This window comes from Kogia breviceps, chromosome 5 (assembly GCF_026419965.1).
Source record: "Kogia breviceps isolate mKogBre1 chromosome 5, mKogBre1 haplotype 1, whole genome shotgun sequence".
NCBI lineage: Eukaryota > Metazoa > Chordata > Mammalia > Artiodactyla > Physeteridae > Kogia > Kogia breviceps.
Genome location: NC_081314.1, coordinates 149,343,664 through 149,359,063, shown reverse-complemented (window position 1 = coordinate 149,359,063; position 15,400 = coordinate 149,343,664). Strand labels below are relative to the sequence as shown.

At 49.6% G+C, this 15,400-nt stretch overlaps 2 protein-coding genes and 1 long non-coding RNA gene across 7 annotated transcripts in view; 2 read left to right on the top strand and 1 right to left on the bottom strand.

Moving 5' to 3' along the window:
* LOC136794297 (uncharacterized) overlaps positions 1–1,390 on the bottom strand; it is a 32,535-nt gene extending 31,145 nt beyond the window's left edge. For both annotated transcript variants that reach the window (XR_010840889.1, XR_010840888.1), the window contains exon 1: positions 1,208–1,390. This is a non-coding gene — a long non-coding RNA (uncharacterized lncRNA). The remainder of the gene's footprint in view (positions 1–1,207) is intronic.
* The window catches only part of MCM3AP (minichromosome maintenance complex component 3 associated protein), a 43,788-nt gene extending 38,367 nt beyond the window's left edge, over positions 1–5,421 (top strand). For all 3 annotated transcript variants that reach the window (XM_059065553.2, XM_059065554.2, XM_059065555.2), the window contains exons 27-29: positions 1,210–1,416; positions 3,686–3,836; positions 5,114–5,421. In XM_059065553.2, coding sequence (XP_058921536.1) covers positions 1,210–1,416; positions 3,686–3,836; positions 5,114–5,272 — 517 coding nt within the window. In that variant the 3' untranslated portion in view covers positions 5,273–5,421. The remainder of the gene's footprint in view (positions 1–1,209; positions 1,417–3,685; positions 3,837–5,113) is intronic.
* A 7,237-nt stretch (positions 5,422–12,658) lies between these two features.
* LSS (lanosterol synthase) overlaps positions 12,659–15,400 on the top strand; it is a 29,476-nt gene continuing 26,734 nt past the window's right edge. Inside the window, exons 1-3 of one of the 2 annotated variants that reach the window (XM_067035294.1) lie at positions 12,659–12,776; positions 13,220–13,385; positions 14,106–14,244. In XM_067035294.1, the coding sequence (XP_066891395.1) occupies positions 12,763–12,776; positions 13,220–13,385; positions 14,106–14,244 (319 nt within the window). In that variant the 5' untranslated portion in view covers positions 12,659–12,762. The remainder of the gene's footprint in view (positions 12,777–13,219; positions 13,386–14,105; positions 14,245–15,400) is intronic. The other variant, XM_067035293.1, reaches the window with a different exon arrangement.

Sequence of the window (15,400 nt, the reverse complement as noted above, 5' to 3'; positions counted from 1 at the left end):
CTTGATAGGGCTATCTACCATAAAACTACTAAACCCCCCCGCCCAATGCTTCTTGGTAAAACATCAGAAACACTGAAGTTAGAACCAGCCTTGAGCTGCCCTGACATCACTGCTGTTCACTGTTGTCCTGGAGACCCTGCCCAGTTTAGGGCATAAATATCAAGAGAGGAGGACCAACTGTTTGCAGACAGTAAAATTGTCAGTTCAGGATCATCAACAGTCACACCCTTAGAACTGCTCAGCATTCAGCAAGGTGATCAGACAGATCTACCTACAAAGTGCAGAAATTCTCATTCACAGCAGCAACAAATCTAGAACATATGGACACAAACTGACCGGGAGAGGTGCTAACCCTGTGAAGGGGATTCTCGGGGCCCTGAAGGTGCAAAGAAAACCGTGAATAAATGAGGGGCAGGCTAGGCTTTGCTGACCGGAGGACGCAATGCTATAAAGATGTCAGTTCTCAAACTATAAAGTCAGGGCATTTCTAATCAAAAGCTCAAAAGGATGTTTCCTCCTGGTCTTGACAAGTTAATTCTAGAATTCATCAGGATGAGAAAACGTGTAGCAATTGCTGAGAAATTTTTGAATAAGAATAACAAGGAAGGTCTGCTCAGCCTGATCTCAAAACATATAATAAAGTTACAGTAGACAAATGGATCAGAATAGAAAATGCAGGAACAGGACCATATGTGATAAAAGTACCCTGCCAAATGAGGGAAATCAGCGCAGAGAGGACAGACGTTGGCTTCTGTTGAGAAAAAGCATTAGACCCTCGTCTCCCGCTGCTGTAAACATTACTTCCAGGGGAATTCCCTGGTGGGCCGGTGGTTAGGACTTGGCGCTTTCACTGCCCAGGGCCCGGGTTCAACCCCTGGTCGGAAAACTAGGATCCCGCAGGCCTCGCATCACAGAAAAAAAAAAAAAAAAAAAAAAATCCAGATGGATTTAGGAGCTACATGAAAAATAAGAACCTTGCCAGTATTAGGGAAAAACAGACTGCTGATGACCCTGGAATGGGAAACAAAACTCAGAGTAGAGAAGCTTCAGGAGCCCTGCTGCCCACAGAGGGGAAGCTGCTGCAAGGCAGAGGCTGCCCTCCCTCTGCGCCTGTGCCTGACCCCAAAGCACCCCACCCTACCTGATGCCAGAGGAACCCTTTCTCCCTCTCTTTCCTGACCGTAAGCATTTCAAAACGTGTACTTACAGTTTGGGGATAAGGTCTTTTCATCCTTCTGCAAACAAGCTTCCCACTCCGTTACCTCACGGGCACCGCAAAGGCAAGAGAGGTGTGGAGCGCGGCCGAGAGGGGCGGATTCCTGGCACCGAGGACCTGATGCACGGAGCCTCTGCCCAGGAGCTTCTGGCCCAGTGTCTGTCCAGCAGCCTGCTGCTGGAGAAAGAGGAGAGCAAGAGGTGAAGCCTGTTTCCGGGGTTCGTTTTGTCCTTTAGGCCGCTTCATGCTGGGTTAGCAAGGATCCCAGGGACACGACTGTTTAAAAAGGAAGGCAAGTCAGACGTGTGAAGGGTAAGCTCTTTGAGGACGGAGGCAGTGCCCTCGAGAGTTTGCCTTCGACTGTTGTATTATTTGAAATCGGTTTCGTTGATTGTTTATCACTGAAAGTCCCGAGTCTCCTAGTGGGGAGTGAGTGTAGCTGGCTGACTAAGCCTCTGTGGCACGTGGCTGGCACGCGCTCTGCCCCTCTGGCCAGCCCGGGCCTTGGTGCATCCCCGCACTGCCTCCCCCACCTCCTCTGCCTCCCCCACCTCCAGTGTTGATGCTTTTACTGAGGAAGAAGAGACGCCAAGAGGGGAGTTCCGCTGCCGTCCTCATGCCTCCCCCTGCCCCGTCCTCCCCAGCAGCCTGTGTCCAGCCTGTGGGCAAGGTCAGCCCCTCCCCTTGGCTGGACTCTCGTCTCCCACCCGCTCAAGGACACTAGTCCAGTGAGAGTCCTTCACTCACCCGTCAGCATACAAACGTGAAAACAGGCTGCCACTTCTCCCTGTCTTGGCCCCATTTCCCTCTCTAGTCGCCACCCCCATATTTCTGCTCCCTTAACAGTGAACTCCTCAAAAACAGTGTGATTCTCACTTCTCCAGGCCTCTTTCCCAGTCTTCTACAGCCCACTCCTGCCCTAGGGTGTCTGCTGTGGTCAGGGTACGGCAGCCTGCACACGGCTGAACTGACCACGAACCCCAGGCCCCAGCAGCCCCATACGTTCCCTCCCCCCTCCTGGCGACCTGCCCAGGCTCACTCTCCAGACCTTCTCTCTGTGTTGCCTGCACCTACTCCCCAGTGATTTCATCCAGTTTAATGGATTTTTAAAGTAGCGTCAATATTCTGACAACTCCAAATGATATCTCAAACCTTGAGATTTCAAGTCCAGATTTGAATTCTGTAGTTCTTCCTTGAATTCTTCATTAGACATCTGTTGGATGCCTGATAGGCATCTCAAAGTGAACATATCCCAAATCCAGTTGCTGATTTCTCCCAGCCAGCCCCTCCTACAGTGGTCTAGTGGTCTCAGTTGATGGCGGCTCCATCCTTCCAGCTCCCAGGCCAAATGCCTTGGAATCATCCCTCTACATCCAGCCCACCCACAAATCCTACTGGCTCTGTTCAAAATATGTTCAGAATTGGGCCATTTTTGCAGTAGTCTGTAGTCTAGTCTCAGCAGACCTGGTGTGAGCCTTTCAAGTGTGGGGCAGAGGTCACGTTTCTCCTTTGCTCACAACCTTCCATTGGCTTCCTCTCACCAAATCGAAGGCAGAACCCTCACGAGGGGGCAAGGCCCTGTGCGAGCCACCTCTCATTTCCTTTCTGACCTCTGCTCCTTGCTCCATCCTGCTGGGCAGTGCACAGGCAGGCCTTGGTGGTAGCTGTTACTTTTGCGTGGGACTCCCAGCCACCCCCTAATATCCCCTTGGCCCACCTTGTGTTCACTTCTGGCCTCTGCTCACATCTACTCAGTGAGGACCTCCTTACCCATCTCACCAGTCCTCCATGTCTCTGCCTCATCTTTCTCGTCTTCAGACGTCTCCTTTGTTTGTCTCCCCTCACTAGAGTGTCAGCTGCCTCCAGCTGGGCCTTGTCTGTTCTGTCTCAGTGCTGTGTCCCTGCTACCCAGAATGATGCCTGGCATTTGGTGGAGGCTGGATAAATATGTGTTGGGAGAGTGAATGAATGTGTCGTGATTTCTAAAAGTAGATTTTCTTAGGTCTGTATCATTTAAGCAGTTTGGATCAGATTATTTTTCTTTAAAAAACAAGTATATGGAGTGGACAGCTCTGGAGTATGTTAGGTGGCAGTGCGATGTTATTTTGGGTTAATTTTAAACTAAAGCAGCAATCCATACATTTTGGATAATCCAAAGAGATACAAATTAATTATAGACACATAATAGCAAAATAAGCCAGAGAAGATAAACCAAATGAGAGAAGTACAAGTACTGTTACAAACCAGTTGTTTTGGATAAACGCCACCTTTTTCATTAAATATAAATCAGGTTTATAAGTTAAAGAGAAGATACTAAATTTTTTTAAACATTGCTTTTCTGCTTCTTAGTTGATGTCATAACTTAGTTCCACCCTTGGTAAAAAGCAAAGCTTTAAAAAATTTAAAGCATATATAGGAGAAAAGTGAGTGATAGTTAAATGTTTGCTTCCTAATGCTCAAATGTTTCAGGTTTGAAGATCAACTTCAGCAGTGGTTGTCAGAGGACTTGGGAGCATTTACAGATTCAACTTCCCTTCCACTCTACCTTCCTCAGACTCTGTTGTCTCTGCCTCACACTATCGAACCTGTGATGAAAACATCTACAGCTGCTAGCCTTCAGGTGAGAAGAGAGTACATTTGGCGTTTATGTTAGACTTAACAACTGAGAGAATGCCTGGGAAAAGAGTAATGTCTCGAGTCACCGTATGATGTCATGATGACCAATAAATTATTAGCTTAAATTAGATCTTTTCTTAAACTTAATCTTGTCAGCATTATAGTGGCCCAACTAATTCTGAGTTTCTGCTTATGAAATTAATGAAGAATGGAATTGAAACATGCTTAAGAACTGAACAAAACCCATAACCATGTTACGCTGACATGCAGTAAAGTTCTGAGGAGAATAACAAAGGTGACAACAGTGGTTCGGTTTATGGAGCACATACTGTCCAAGCTTTGCGTCACCCGGACCTCCCTTCTGGTATTAATTTTCCGTGAGGAAAATTAATGAATGAGGGGGGTATGCTCACAGAAGTCAAGGGCCTCACCCGAGTGTTCAGCTGGTCAGTGGCAAAGCTGCTTTTTAAAGCCAGACCAACTGGCTCCAAAGCTCAAGGTCTTTCTACCTCACCATTCTTCCTTCAGTGATAAAAGAAATAAAAGCAGAGTTTATATGTATAATGCTGGACAGGCAAAATGTATGCTCCTGGATTGGCTTTTAGGAAGCCCTTCAATTGCAGAGAAAAACAAATTAAGATGACATACTATTTCCAGTTATTAGTTTGGCAGATACCTTAAAAATATTTGTACCCTTTGACTTAACAGTTCTGCTCTAAAGAAATTACTGATGACAAAAGTTACTGTATTTTTGTTCACTGTAGCATTAATTATAGTACATGAAAGTGGAAACTAAACATCCAAAGATGAGAGTCTGGTTCAGCAGTTACAATACATATGATGGCATAGTTCGTAGCTCTTGACAACGATATCTTATAAAAACGACTAGAAGTTGTTCATGGTAGAACCAGAAGTGGAGGGACTTCCCTGGCGGTCCAGTGGTTAAGGCTGTGCACTTCCAGTGCAGGGGCTGTGGGTTTGATCCGTGGTAGGGGAACTAAGATCCCACATGCCATGCGGCATGGCCAGAAAAGGAAATGTTAAAATATAAATAAAGAATCAGAAGAGGAAACATTCCATGGCAGATGATGCCAGCTGTATGTGTATGTGCTGGAAGGAGCTGGAAGGATGTGTGATAGATGCCAAGAGAGGGGTTTGTTGAGCCTAGCAGGCCCCAGAAGAGGTTTCTAACATGAGTCAGATCTAGTGCCTTTAAAGAAAATATATCTTGGCTTGTGGATATCCCAAAACTATTTTTAGTTTCTTCTTTTGTTCAAATAGAATGACAGGACAGGGGAGCAACTGCGGATGTCAGAGGCAACAGGCACATCTCTGACCGAACGGCTGAAGCACCTCGAAAGGCTAATCCAGAGTTCAAGGGAAGAGGACGTTGCCTCTGAGCTCCATCTCTCTGCACTACTGGACATGGCGGACATTTGAGCTGCTGGACCTGAGAGAGGGTCTAGAAGATGTTCTTTTACTCAAAATAACGTTATTCTCAGATGCTTGATGCATGTTGGAATGTGATTATTAGTCATGCAAATAAACCGCTGGAATATGTGAGGTCTTTCTCAGTTTTCATAATGAAAGGCTGTTTTCTCCTGTGTAATGTCTTTGATACTCTTACCTGTTTTCGTGATCTCTTCTGACTGTTGTCCACCAACACATGCTCTTACATTTCAGTGTGTAACGGTGGTCATTGTCTTAGCAACAGTTGCAGTCCCTGATGTGCCAAAATGAGTAGTGCAGGGATGGATAAGGTACAGGGACCCTGCCCACCAGGCCTGCCAGCTCACACCTCAGAGAGCCAACAGATGTACTGAGCCAACTGTATACGTACATAGCTCTCTGAGGCACGGGGCATGTGCCTGGATTGGAAGCAGGGGGAGACAAGGGGATTGGGCGGAGGACAGAGCAGAATTCTTGGAGAGGAGTGCAGGGGTATACCCGAGAGGATGTGATGAAAACCTGGAGGTGCCAGTTTGGTAGTACTGCCAAGTGAGGGGATAGGCCAGACCGCCGAGACCCTTGCTGCTTTACTGTGAGTGCTATGGGAATCAGCTGTTGGAGGATATTAGGCAGAGAAGTGATTTGGTCACATTTTGTTTCAAAAACTGCATATGGGGAACAACAGCAAGACAAGCAATGGATCTCGAATGGAGGATGCTGCAGCTGTCCAGGTGAAAGAGGAAGGGTACAATCCTGAGTCTGCGAGCAGTTGGTGTGGAGAGAAGGGATACATTTGAGCCATATACAGAAAGAGGTATTAATAGACTTGATGCTGAGTGTGACCATCAGCCTTAAATTGGCACTCAGCATCTCCCTACTATATCCCACATCCCCTCGACTCTCTGAGAAAACTATTTCACATCTTCTTATTCTCTTCAAATCTACAACATTCCTAGATGATGACCTGCTTCTTATTTCACTGAGAAAAAAGAAGCACCAGGAACAGAACTTCCTCATCCTACCACCACCAAATCTACCAGCCAAACCCTGCATCCGCCAGAACAAACACCAGTCAACTCAGTGATTAACTTCATGTTTATCAGCAAAGACTTAAGTAATGCTATTTCTTAATCTCGATTTTAGACATTACCTGTTGATCTCCTACAATAGAAAATGAGGTAGCTCTCTTATACTATCCTCTCTGCAATGTGTATCACCCACACGTGCATAGTACATTTCCTCTCCCACTAGTCTCCCAAAATGATTTAAGATGTTAATTGAAATCTGCAGAGTTCGGTATGACCATATTAATACCGTTTGCTATTGAGCCCTGTATTCGTTTATGATTACATTTCCTTTAGGTACAACTTTCAACTGTACCTGGAGTCAACTGTCTTGCTTTTTCATTTGCTTGTTTTTCTGTGTTCCTAGCACTACTTCACCCAAACCTCTCCTCACTACGTGTAAAGCTCCTCCCAACACTCAGGTGCCTCAGGTAATATGCTAGCTCCATTTTCTTTTGGAAATGAACCACTGGGAAACCCCCGTCTTTGTGCCACCTTGGATGTTTCCTGGACTCTGAGTCATATATCTTCCTCTTCTGTGGTCTGCTTTCTCATTTTGATGGAGCTTATCTTTTAGAGCCTTCTGAGCTTGCATATCTAAAAGGTCTTTATTTCTACCCTTACATTAGATTCATCGTTTGAATGCAAGTAGAATTTTACATTGGAAATTATTCCTCTTTGTTTTTGTTTGCTTTTTGTTACTGGGAGTTTTTTTTTTTAAGATCATCTCTATCCCCGGTGGTCTCAAATTTCTCAACAACATGCTTGACGTATTGGTTTGCCTCCCCTATTCCCTGCCGAATTTATTGTGCTCCGCACGTTGTAGTGCTTTTTTTCCAGTAGTTTCTGCTATGTAACAAACAACCCCAACCATAGCTTAAATTTGGGAAGGATAGGCTGGGCAGCTTTCTCTTGGGATCTTTCATGCAGTTGCAGTCAGGTATTGACTGCAGGTATTGGGACTGTGGTTATCTGAAGTCTTGACTGTGGCTGGATGTCTGAGACAGCTCACTTACATAGCGGGCAGGTGATGTTGCACTGTTGGCTAGGGGCTCAGCTGGGGCTTTCGACCTGAGTAGCTATATGTGACCTCATCATGTGGCTTGGCTTCCTCACAGCAAGGTGGCCTCAGATAGGACTTCTCACATGGCATCTCAGGGCTCCAGTACAAGTGCCCCAGTGAGTGAAATGCAAGCCCAGCTTTGGAATCTGTGCAGGATCACTTCCACTGCATTGTATTGGTTACAAGCATCTGGTTATAGATTCAAGGGACAGGACACAGGTCCTATTTCTCAGTGGGGATGAGTGCTAAGACCACATTGTAAAAGACCATGTGAGACGGGAGATTTTGCAGGCATCTTTAGAAAATATTCTCCCATGCTTTTTCAATCCATAAAATTTTCCCCAATTCTGGGAATTTTTGGAAATTATTTAATACAATTTTCTCCTCCACCGTTTCCCTTTGGAACTCCTAATATTCAGCTGTTTGACTACCTGTATTGATGCTCCAATTTTCTTTTCCATTTTTTTATATCTTTATCTTTTTATCCTACTATTCTAAAATTTCTCTGTCTCCCTGTTCTAGTGATTTTAAAACTGCTACCATATTGTGAATCGCTATATTGTACACCTGTAACATATATTGCACATCAACTATACTTCAATAAAAAAGTTTAGGGCTTCCCTGGTGGCGCAGTGGTTGAGAGTCCGCCTGCCGATGCAGGGGATAAGGGTTTGTGCCCCGGTCCGGGAAGATCCCACATGCCGCAGAGCGGCTGGGCCCGTAAGCCTTGGCCGCTGAGCCTGTGCGTCCGGAGCCTGTGCTCCGCAACGGGAGAGGCCACAACAGTGAGAGGCCTGCGTACCACAAAAAAAGAAGAAAAATAAAAGTTTTAAAACTTTTAAACTGCTGCCATATTTTTAATTTCTGAGAGTCTTTTTCTTAATGTTTCTTATCAGAGACAACTCCTGTTAATTTATTCATTTATTCAGTATATTCTTTTGGAATGTTTACTATATGCCAGGCATTATTCCGGGTGCTGGGGATATAGCAACAAATGAAACAAATTTCAGCCCTCACAGAGCTTATATTTTAGTTGGGAGATAGACAATAAACAAGATAATTATGCAAAACATTTTGGTATGCTAACTGGTGATAAGCACAGAAAAAAATAAGGGAGGGAAAGAGTATGTCAGGATGTTGCACTCATGAAACAAGAACCATCTATCTAGGGCTTCCCTGGTGGCGCAGTGGTTGAGAATCCTCCTGCCGATGCAGGAGACACGGGTTCGTGCCCTGGTCCGGGAAGATTGGTCCGGGAAGATCCCACATGCCGCGGAGCAACTAAGCCCGTGAGCCATGGCCGCTAGGCCTGCGCGTCCGGAGCCTGTGCTCCGCAACGGGAGAGGCCACAACAGTGAGAGGCCCGCATACCGCAAAAAAAAAAAAAAAAAAAAAAGAACCATCTATCTCTGTGAGGACATGTTTTTGTCAAAGTCCTCTTCTATGACTTTCAATCATCTCCACTTCTCAAAATTTCCTTTTTAGGGACTTCCCTGGTGGTGCAGTGGTTAAGAATCTGCCTGCCAATGCAGGGGACACAGGTTCGATCCCTGGTGCAGGAAGATCCCACATGCCTCGGAGCAACTAAGCCCATGTGCCACAACTACTGAGCCCATGTGCCGCAACTACTGAAGCCCGCGCGCCTAGAGCCCGTGCTCTGCAACGAGAAGCCACCACAATGAGAAGCCCCCGCACCACAACGAAGAGTAGCCCCCGCTCACCCCAACTAGAGAAAGCCCACGTGCAGCAATGAAGACCCAACACAGCCAAAAAAAAAAAAATTTCCCTTTTCTGTGTGTTTCGTTGCCTTTCGTGGTAGAGGTTTTCCTCAAATGTTTGGCTCATGTTGATGATGGGGCTCTGAGGAGCTTGCTGGAAGCTCTGTGCCAACAGATATAGCCTGCCAGCTGATAGGCTTCTCTGCTTTTCCACTGGGTCCCAGCTGCCAATGTTTGGAGGTCTTTTGGGGGAGGGCCGTTTGCTCCAGAGAAATCCTATTGCCCGGAGCTATACGGCTGAGTGGGAGAAGTGGAACTGCCACAACAGTGGAGACTTTCACTCAACACCCTGCTTTCAGTGGCCCTCAGCTATGCCTTGTGCCTGAGTTCACACCTGCTCTGACTCCACTGCTGCAGGCTTCCGTCCAGGTAGGGGAAGGGGTCTATTGTCAGACTGCTTCTTGTTCAAACTTTACACCAGTTCTAATTTCTGCACCTTCCTGGGGCTCACGGGCAAGAATGGTCTTTTTCCTCCATGGCTTCACCCCAACAATGGCTTGCTAAGGCAGTGAGTACTCCTTCTGACATTCCTGGCCTCTCCAGTTTTGTTGACCTCTCTCGTTTACTGGTGCTTCCTCTCCCATTCTTTCACTACTACGCATTTTTATCTCTTTTATTACTTTATGTAAGTAGGGTTTAGGTGGGAAATGGAAGTCAACGCCTGTGCTCAGTCTGACATGTTTAATTGGAACCTCCCCACACCCTTTTTAACTGCGACTGGGCTTTTCTTCTCACATCTCCTGAGATTGCTCGTCAGTCACCAGTAAATTGTCTTGCCACATCTAGTCGCCAATTCTCAGACCTCATTTTACAATCCCTTTAAAATCTCTGCACAGATCACCATGTCTTCACCTGGCTTCCCTGACTCCACATTCCCCTAGTTTTTCTCCTCTCTCTGGCCACTCCTCCTCCTCTAGGTTGAAAATGGCTGGTGCCCTAGGACTGATCCTGGAAATTCTTCTCTTTGGAACACTCACACTGTAGCTGATTTCATCCAATCTTATGTTTTCAAACATCACCTGAAAACAGGTGACTCCCAAGTTCCTCTCTCTAGTTCTGTCTTCTCTCCTGAATACCAGCCTGTCTACTCAGCCTATCCACTTGAATGTCTAATGGGCACCTCTGTCTTAACATGTCCCTAATCTAAGTTAAAAGTTTTCCCCAAACCTTCTTCTCTACTTTAGAAATGACACTGTCAATATGCCCAGTTGTCCATGCCAAAAATCTCAGAGTCTTCTGTGTCCTGTTTATTGGACAAGCAGGAATTGGTAGGGTGCAAGTGGAGAGAAGCATTATTTTTTCTCATGACTCTCCCTAGAAACTCTATCTGTGATTCTCAGATTTTATAGGTTTTTCCTATTTTAGAAACTTTAAAAAAAAAAAATTATTTATTTATTTATTTTTGGCTGTGTTGGGTCTTTGTTGCTGTGCACAGCTTTCTCTAGTTGTGGCGAGCGGGCCCTACACTTTGTTGCGGTGCATGGGCCTCTCATTGCGGTGGCTTCTCTTGTTGCGGAGCATGGGCTCTAGGCGCGCGGGCTTCAGTAGTTTGGCTCACGGGCTCTAGAGTGCAGGCTCAATAGTTGTAGCGCATGGGCTTAGTTGCTCTGCGGCATGTGGGATCTCCCGGGGCCAGGGTTCCAACCCGTGTCCCTTGCATTGGCAGGTGGATTCTTAACCACTGCGCCACCAGGGAAGCCCCCCTATCTTAGAAATTTTTAAAAGAGGATTATTGTTTTTCTCATAAAAAGTCCAGTCCAGTAAAATATCAAAACTCAAATTCTGCTCCAAGCGAAACCTATTTCCTCCCCTAGCTTGAGCAGAGTCAGAGTTTGAGATGTCCATGGAGGCTGGAGCCCGTATTCCCATGCTTTGTTTCCACATTGGAGGGACGTGCCTGGAGAAAAACTTCCAGCCTTTTTCCCTCTCCCACGGAAGTGTGCATTGGTGAATTTAGGAGAACAGACAGGGTTAAGCGTGCTCAGGCTCCTCTGGGTACACTTTGTGGGGTCAGTAGGCTGACAGGCATCTCGGCACCTGGCTGCATGGTGCTTGGTGGCACAGCTCTGTGGAAGCTGCAGTTGTCCCCTTGGGCCAGAGGCTGGGAATTATATGTGTCTGATTTAGAGGTGGACGTAGCTAGCCATCCTGATCGTCAATCTAAGCCATGTCTTCCAAACTAGTTTCTTCTCTGTAGCAAGGCTGGTATTTTGATATCCAAACCTCTTATTGCTGCGTCTTCTTCATTGGTTTCTGAACTGGGATAGGAAGAGGCAAGTGTCCTTTACTGACCATCTAACAGCCTGATATTCCACTAGGGGAAGGTGTATGTGTGCTTTCTTTTGCAAATCCCCCCTTGCCCCTTGGCTTGCTGGGGTTCGTGGTATGGGGATAGGACTCAAGGGCTGGGCCTGAAACACTCACCTAACTGGGCAAGCTGTGACCTGATGTCAGGGCTTCTGTGGGGAAGATGAAGAAATGGTGGGGCTGTCCGTGAGTTCCTGCAGAGTCGCCTTTGGGCCCTCTGTCCGCACAGTTTCCTCCAACTCCACGGAGCCCCCGGCTCCTGCGGCACACCCGGCGACCACTTTATCCCCACCCTACCCACCCCCAGTCCTTTCAGCACATTATCCATCTTTCTCTCGCTTCCCTTTACAGTCCAGGCCTTCCACATTTACTTTGCCGGGACCGCAAAACTGCAGGGCTCTCTCTGAGTGGCACAAGCTCTCCCAGTGTGGCTCCCTCCCAGGGCCTGTAGGTGATTGGCACCGCTACCTCGAAAGCCCCACAGCAAAGCCTTCAGCCTGCCTGAAGATGCACTGCCCCTCGCCTGTCAGCACCAGCCTGCCCTCCCCCTCCTGTCAGCCCCTCTCCTGTCCTCTCCCCTCCTGCCGTCTCTCCTCTCCTGCCATCTCCCCTCTGGTGTCATCTACCCTGCTGTCAGTTGCCCTCCCATCAGCTCTCTCCTGTCAGTGCCTCTCAGGTGCCTGCCAGCGCCCCTTCTCCCCCGGAAGACTTTCACCCCGCGTCGCGCCCTCCGCAGGACCTCGCGGCCATGTCTCCCCTCACTCACTCACCTACAGCCTCGGGCCTCTGGCTCTTCCTCGAGGGCACTAGCCGCTCCCCAGACCTCCTGCCTTCCCGCCTCGGGTGGGACCCTCCCCAAGTGTCATTCAGTCTCAGGCGCCCCCTGGTGGCCTCGTCCTGGCACTTCGCCCCACAAGTCGCTCCGAGGCGGACGGTCTCCGGCGGCAGGCGTGACTGGCAGTCGCGTCCCTCCCGGCCTCGCCCACTCACCAAGCCCCGCCTACCCACCCAGTCCCGCCCACTCAACGCCCCGCCCCCCGATCCCGCTTCGTTCAATGTTCCCCGGCCCCGCCCCCACCGCTCAGACCTTCGCGCTCCACCACTGAGCTAGCCGGCCACGCCCCGGACCCACCTTCACCGCGCTCTGATTGGCTGCGGGGGCATCTTCCCATCGTGTTCTCGGGTCTGCAGAGGCAAAGGCCTTCGCGGGCTGGTGGCTGGTCCGGTTGCGGGGCGCAGGCTGAGGGGACCCGGGAGTGCGCGGCGGTCATGACGGAGGGCACGTGAGTCCCCGCGCCCCTCGAGAAGGGGGGGCGCAGCAGAGGGGTCTCACTGGGTCGGGGGCTTCCAGCGAGGCTGCTGCGCCCTCCGGCCCCGCCCGCGGTCGGTGTAGACCTGCGACACCGGCCCTGGGGGCGGTGAGGGGCAGGCTCTCCTTCGGCGGTGTCGCGCGGGGACCTTCTGGGGCCGGGCCGAGGAGAGCCGGGTGGGGCTGGGGCTCGGGGTGGGGACCGGGACGTGGGCGGCGGTCCCTGTGGCATGTGTCTCCTCTCCCGGAGAAATAATGGCGCGGTGTTTAGGTGCAGAAGCGCGCCAAGAGGGTTTTTATTCTGCAGGATAAGGGGAACAGGGGTCTGCTCGCAGGCCGTTGGGGTGAAACGGGATGTTCGTTGCGCCTCTGGCCTCTGACCTGGCGAGCATGTCACTTGAGCATGATCGCTTCCAGGTGTCTGCGCCGAAGAGGCGGACCCTATAAGACAGAGCCCGCCACCGACCTCAGCCGCTGGCGACTCAGCAATGAGAGGGGGAGGCAGACGTGGACATACTTCCAAGAAGGAGACCCTGGTCGAGGGCAGTCTGGCCTGGAAGCTCACTTACTGGGCCTGGACACCGTAAGTGTTGATCCTGCTCGCCACGTGCAGTGTCTGGGACGCCACCAGACACCCGCCTGCCTCCCTTCTTAGCACTGGGCACCAGGAGCCGGTAGGGAGCTTTGAGCAGCTAGAGGTGAAGGGCATTTTTTCCTCTGGTAAAACAGAAGGGATGTGTACTGTGCACCTGTGTCTCGTGTCGCCAAAGCTGTTTCCTACCGGAGTTAATCGAGGTAAAGATAGAGCATGAAGTGAATGGGCCCCTTTGCTTCAATCCCTTTATCACTAAGCTGTAAGAAACTGCGCTAACTTCGTTTTTGTTCAGAAAAAGAAGTTTCTGATCTAGTGAATTTCATAAGAAATTCAGTTCGTTAGAGAGTATGGCGTAGAAATGGGGTCTCCCTGTCACTGTGCCATCCCATGGCCCCTGCCCAAGGGAGGCCTGAGTTCCAGGTCTGGGTGGGCATCAGTGCCCCGCCCCACACACTTGGGCACCTGCTTTATTCAAGATGTCTTGGAGAAGTTGTGAAGAAATTTGCAAATGTGTGACTGGAACGCAGAACCATGGCAATGTGGAACCATTCATTTGCTAAGATTGGCAATACCATCATCAGAGTTTTAGGCCTTTGATTGAAACAGCTGAAACTTTCAAAGCATTCAGGTTTGTTACTTTGACTTGGCCTCTAAGTGCCACGGGCTCCTCTGGCCTAGCTGCAGACCGCTCCTTTTCCTTCTTTGCAGAGGAGTTACTTTAAGGACTTGCCGAAAGCCCACGCGGCCCGTGAGGGGGCTCTCAACGGGATGACGTTCTATGCTGCACTGCAGGCTGAGGACGGGCACTGGGCGGGTGATTACGGTGGCCCGCTCTTCCTCCTGCCAGGTAGGAAGGTGGTGTTGCGGCCTGTGGGCGAGGCCGCCCTGGTGCATCCTTGGCGTCTTGGCTGGATCTGGTTCAGGCCTTTGGTGAACGTCTGAGGCGTGAATGTGTGGACAGGTGAAAAACCGGGAGCTCGCGTAGAAACGGGCTGGGGAGGTTGCCTGCGCTTGAGTTGTCCTGCTGTTGTTGCCAGGGGATGGGAGCAGAGGCTCAGCTAGCTAGTGTTCTGAAAGAGGAAGCAGGGGGTGTTTTGGGGGCCAGGGGAGGCTCTTGAGTCCCAGTGCAGAGCAGGGACATCAGTGGAGGGCCTAGCCTATGCCAAGGTGCAGAGGTGGGCAGGAACCTTTTAAGTCCTGTGTAGGCAGCTTGTGTGTGTGAACTCACCTGAAGTGTTGGCCAGGAGAGCTCAGATGGGACCTGTAGGTGCAGATTGGTGAGTTGTAGGAGGACTGCACTTGGAGCCCTTGGGTACTGAACTGGTTTGGCTAGACAAGTCTGTTTTGCATCCTGGGAATGTTTCTCTAAAGAAATGCCCAGCTTTGTAATGCGGAAAATTCCCTGAATTTGTGCAGAAGGACCTTTTCCTTCAGTGGGAGTGTAGCACTGGGAGTCCATCAGGCTCCCATCTCTGCTTTGACTCCAAGCCCTCTGCCTCCTGGACTGTACAGCTTTGTATCTCCTGGCTAGGGATCCGGGGCCCTGATCCTTGGGGGCAAGTCTTTGGGCTTTCTTCCCTTGGTCTGACCTGGAGCCTGTTGAGACTTTCCGCAGGGATCTTCACGGGGAAGCAGTGACTGCACTGGCTTGCTCTGACCCTGGGCAAGGTGCAGGACTTCACCATGCCTTGGCTGACTCGTCTGTGATGTGGGGATGATGGCAGTTGGATTTGGTCACATGTGCATGGCACCAGGCACTCAGTGGGTGATTGGTCATGGGGACGCTGCGTTGGTTTGTGCTTGCTGCTGTAGCTCTGGGCTCAGCCTGCTGCCCCACCTGCCCTCTGCAGGCTGTAGGTTGGGGCTTTCCTCTCCCCCTCTGGACTCTGGACAGACCATCTTTCTCAGGTGGACACTGGCCTGTTTGGGGGTACCATCTCAGGGTTCCTCCATGGCTGGCTGAAGTTTGACCTGTCTTTTACTGCTTTAATTTGGCAAATGCT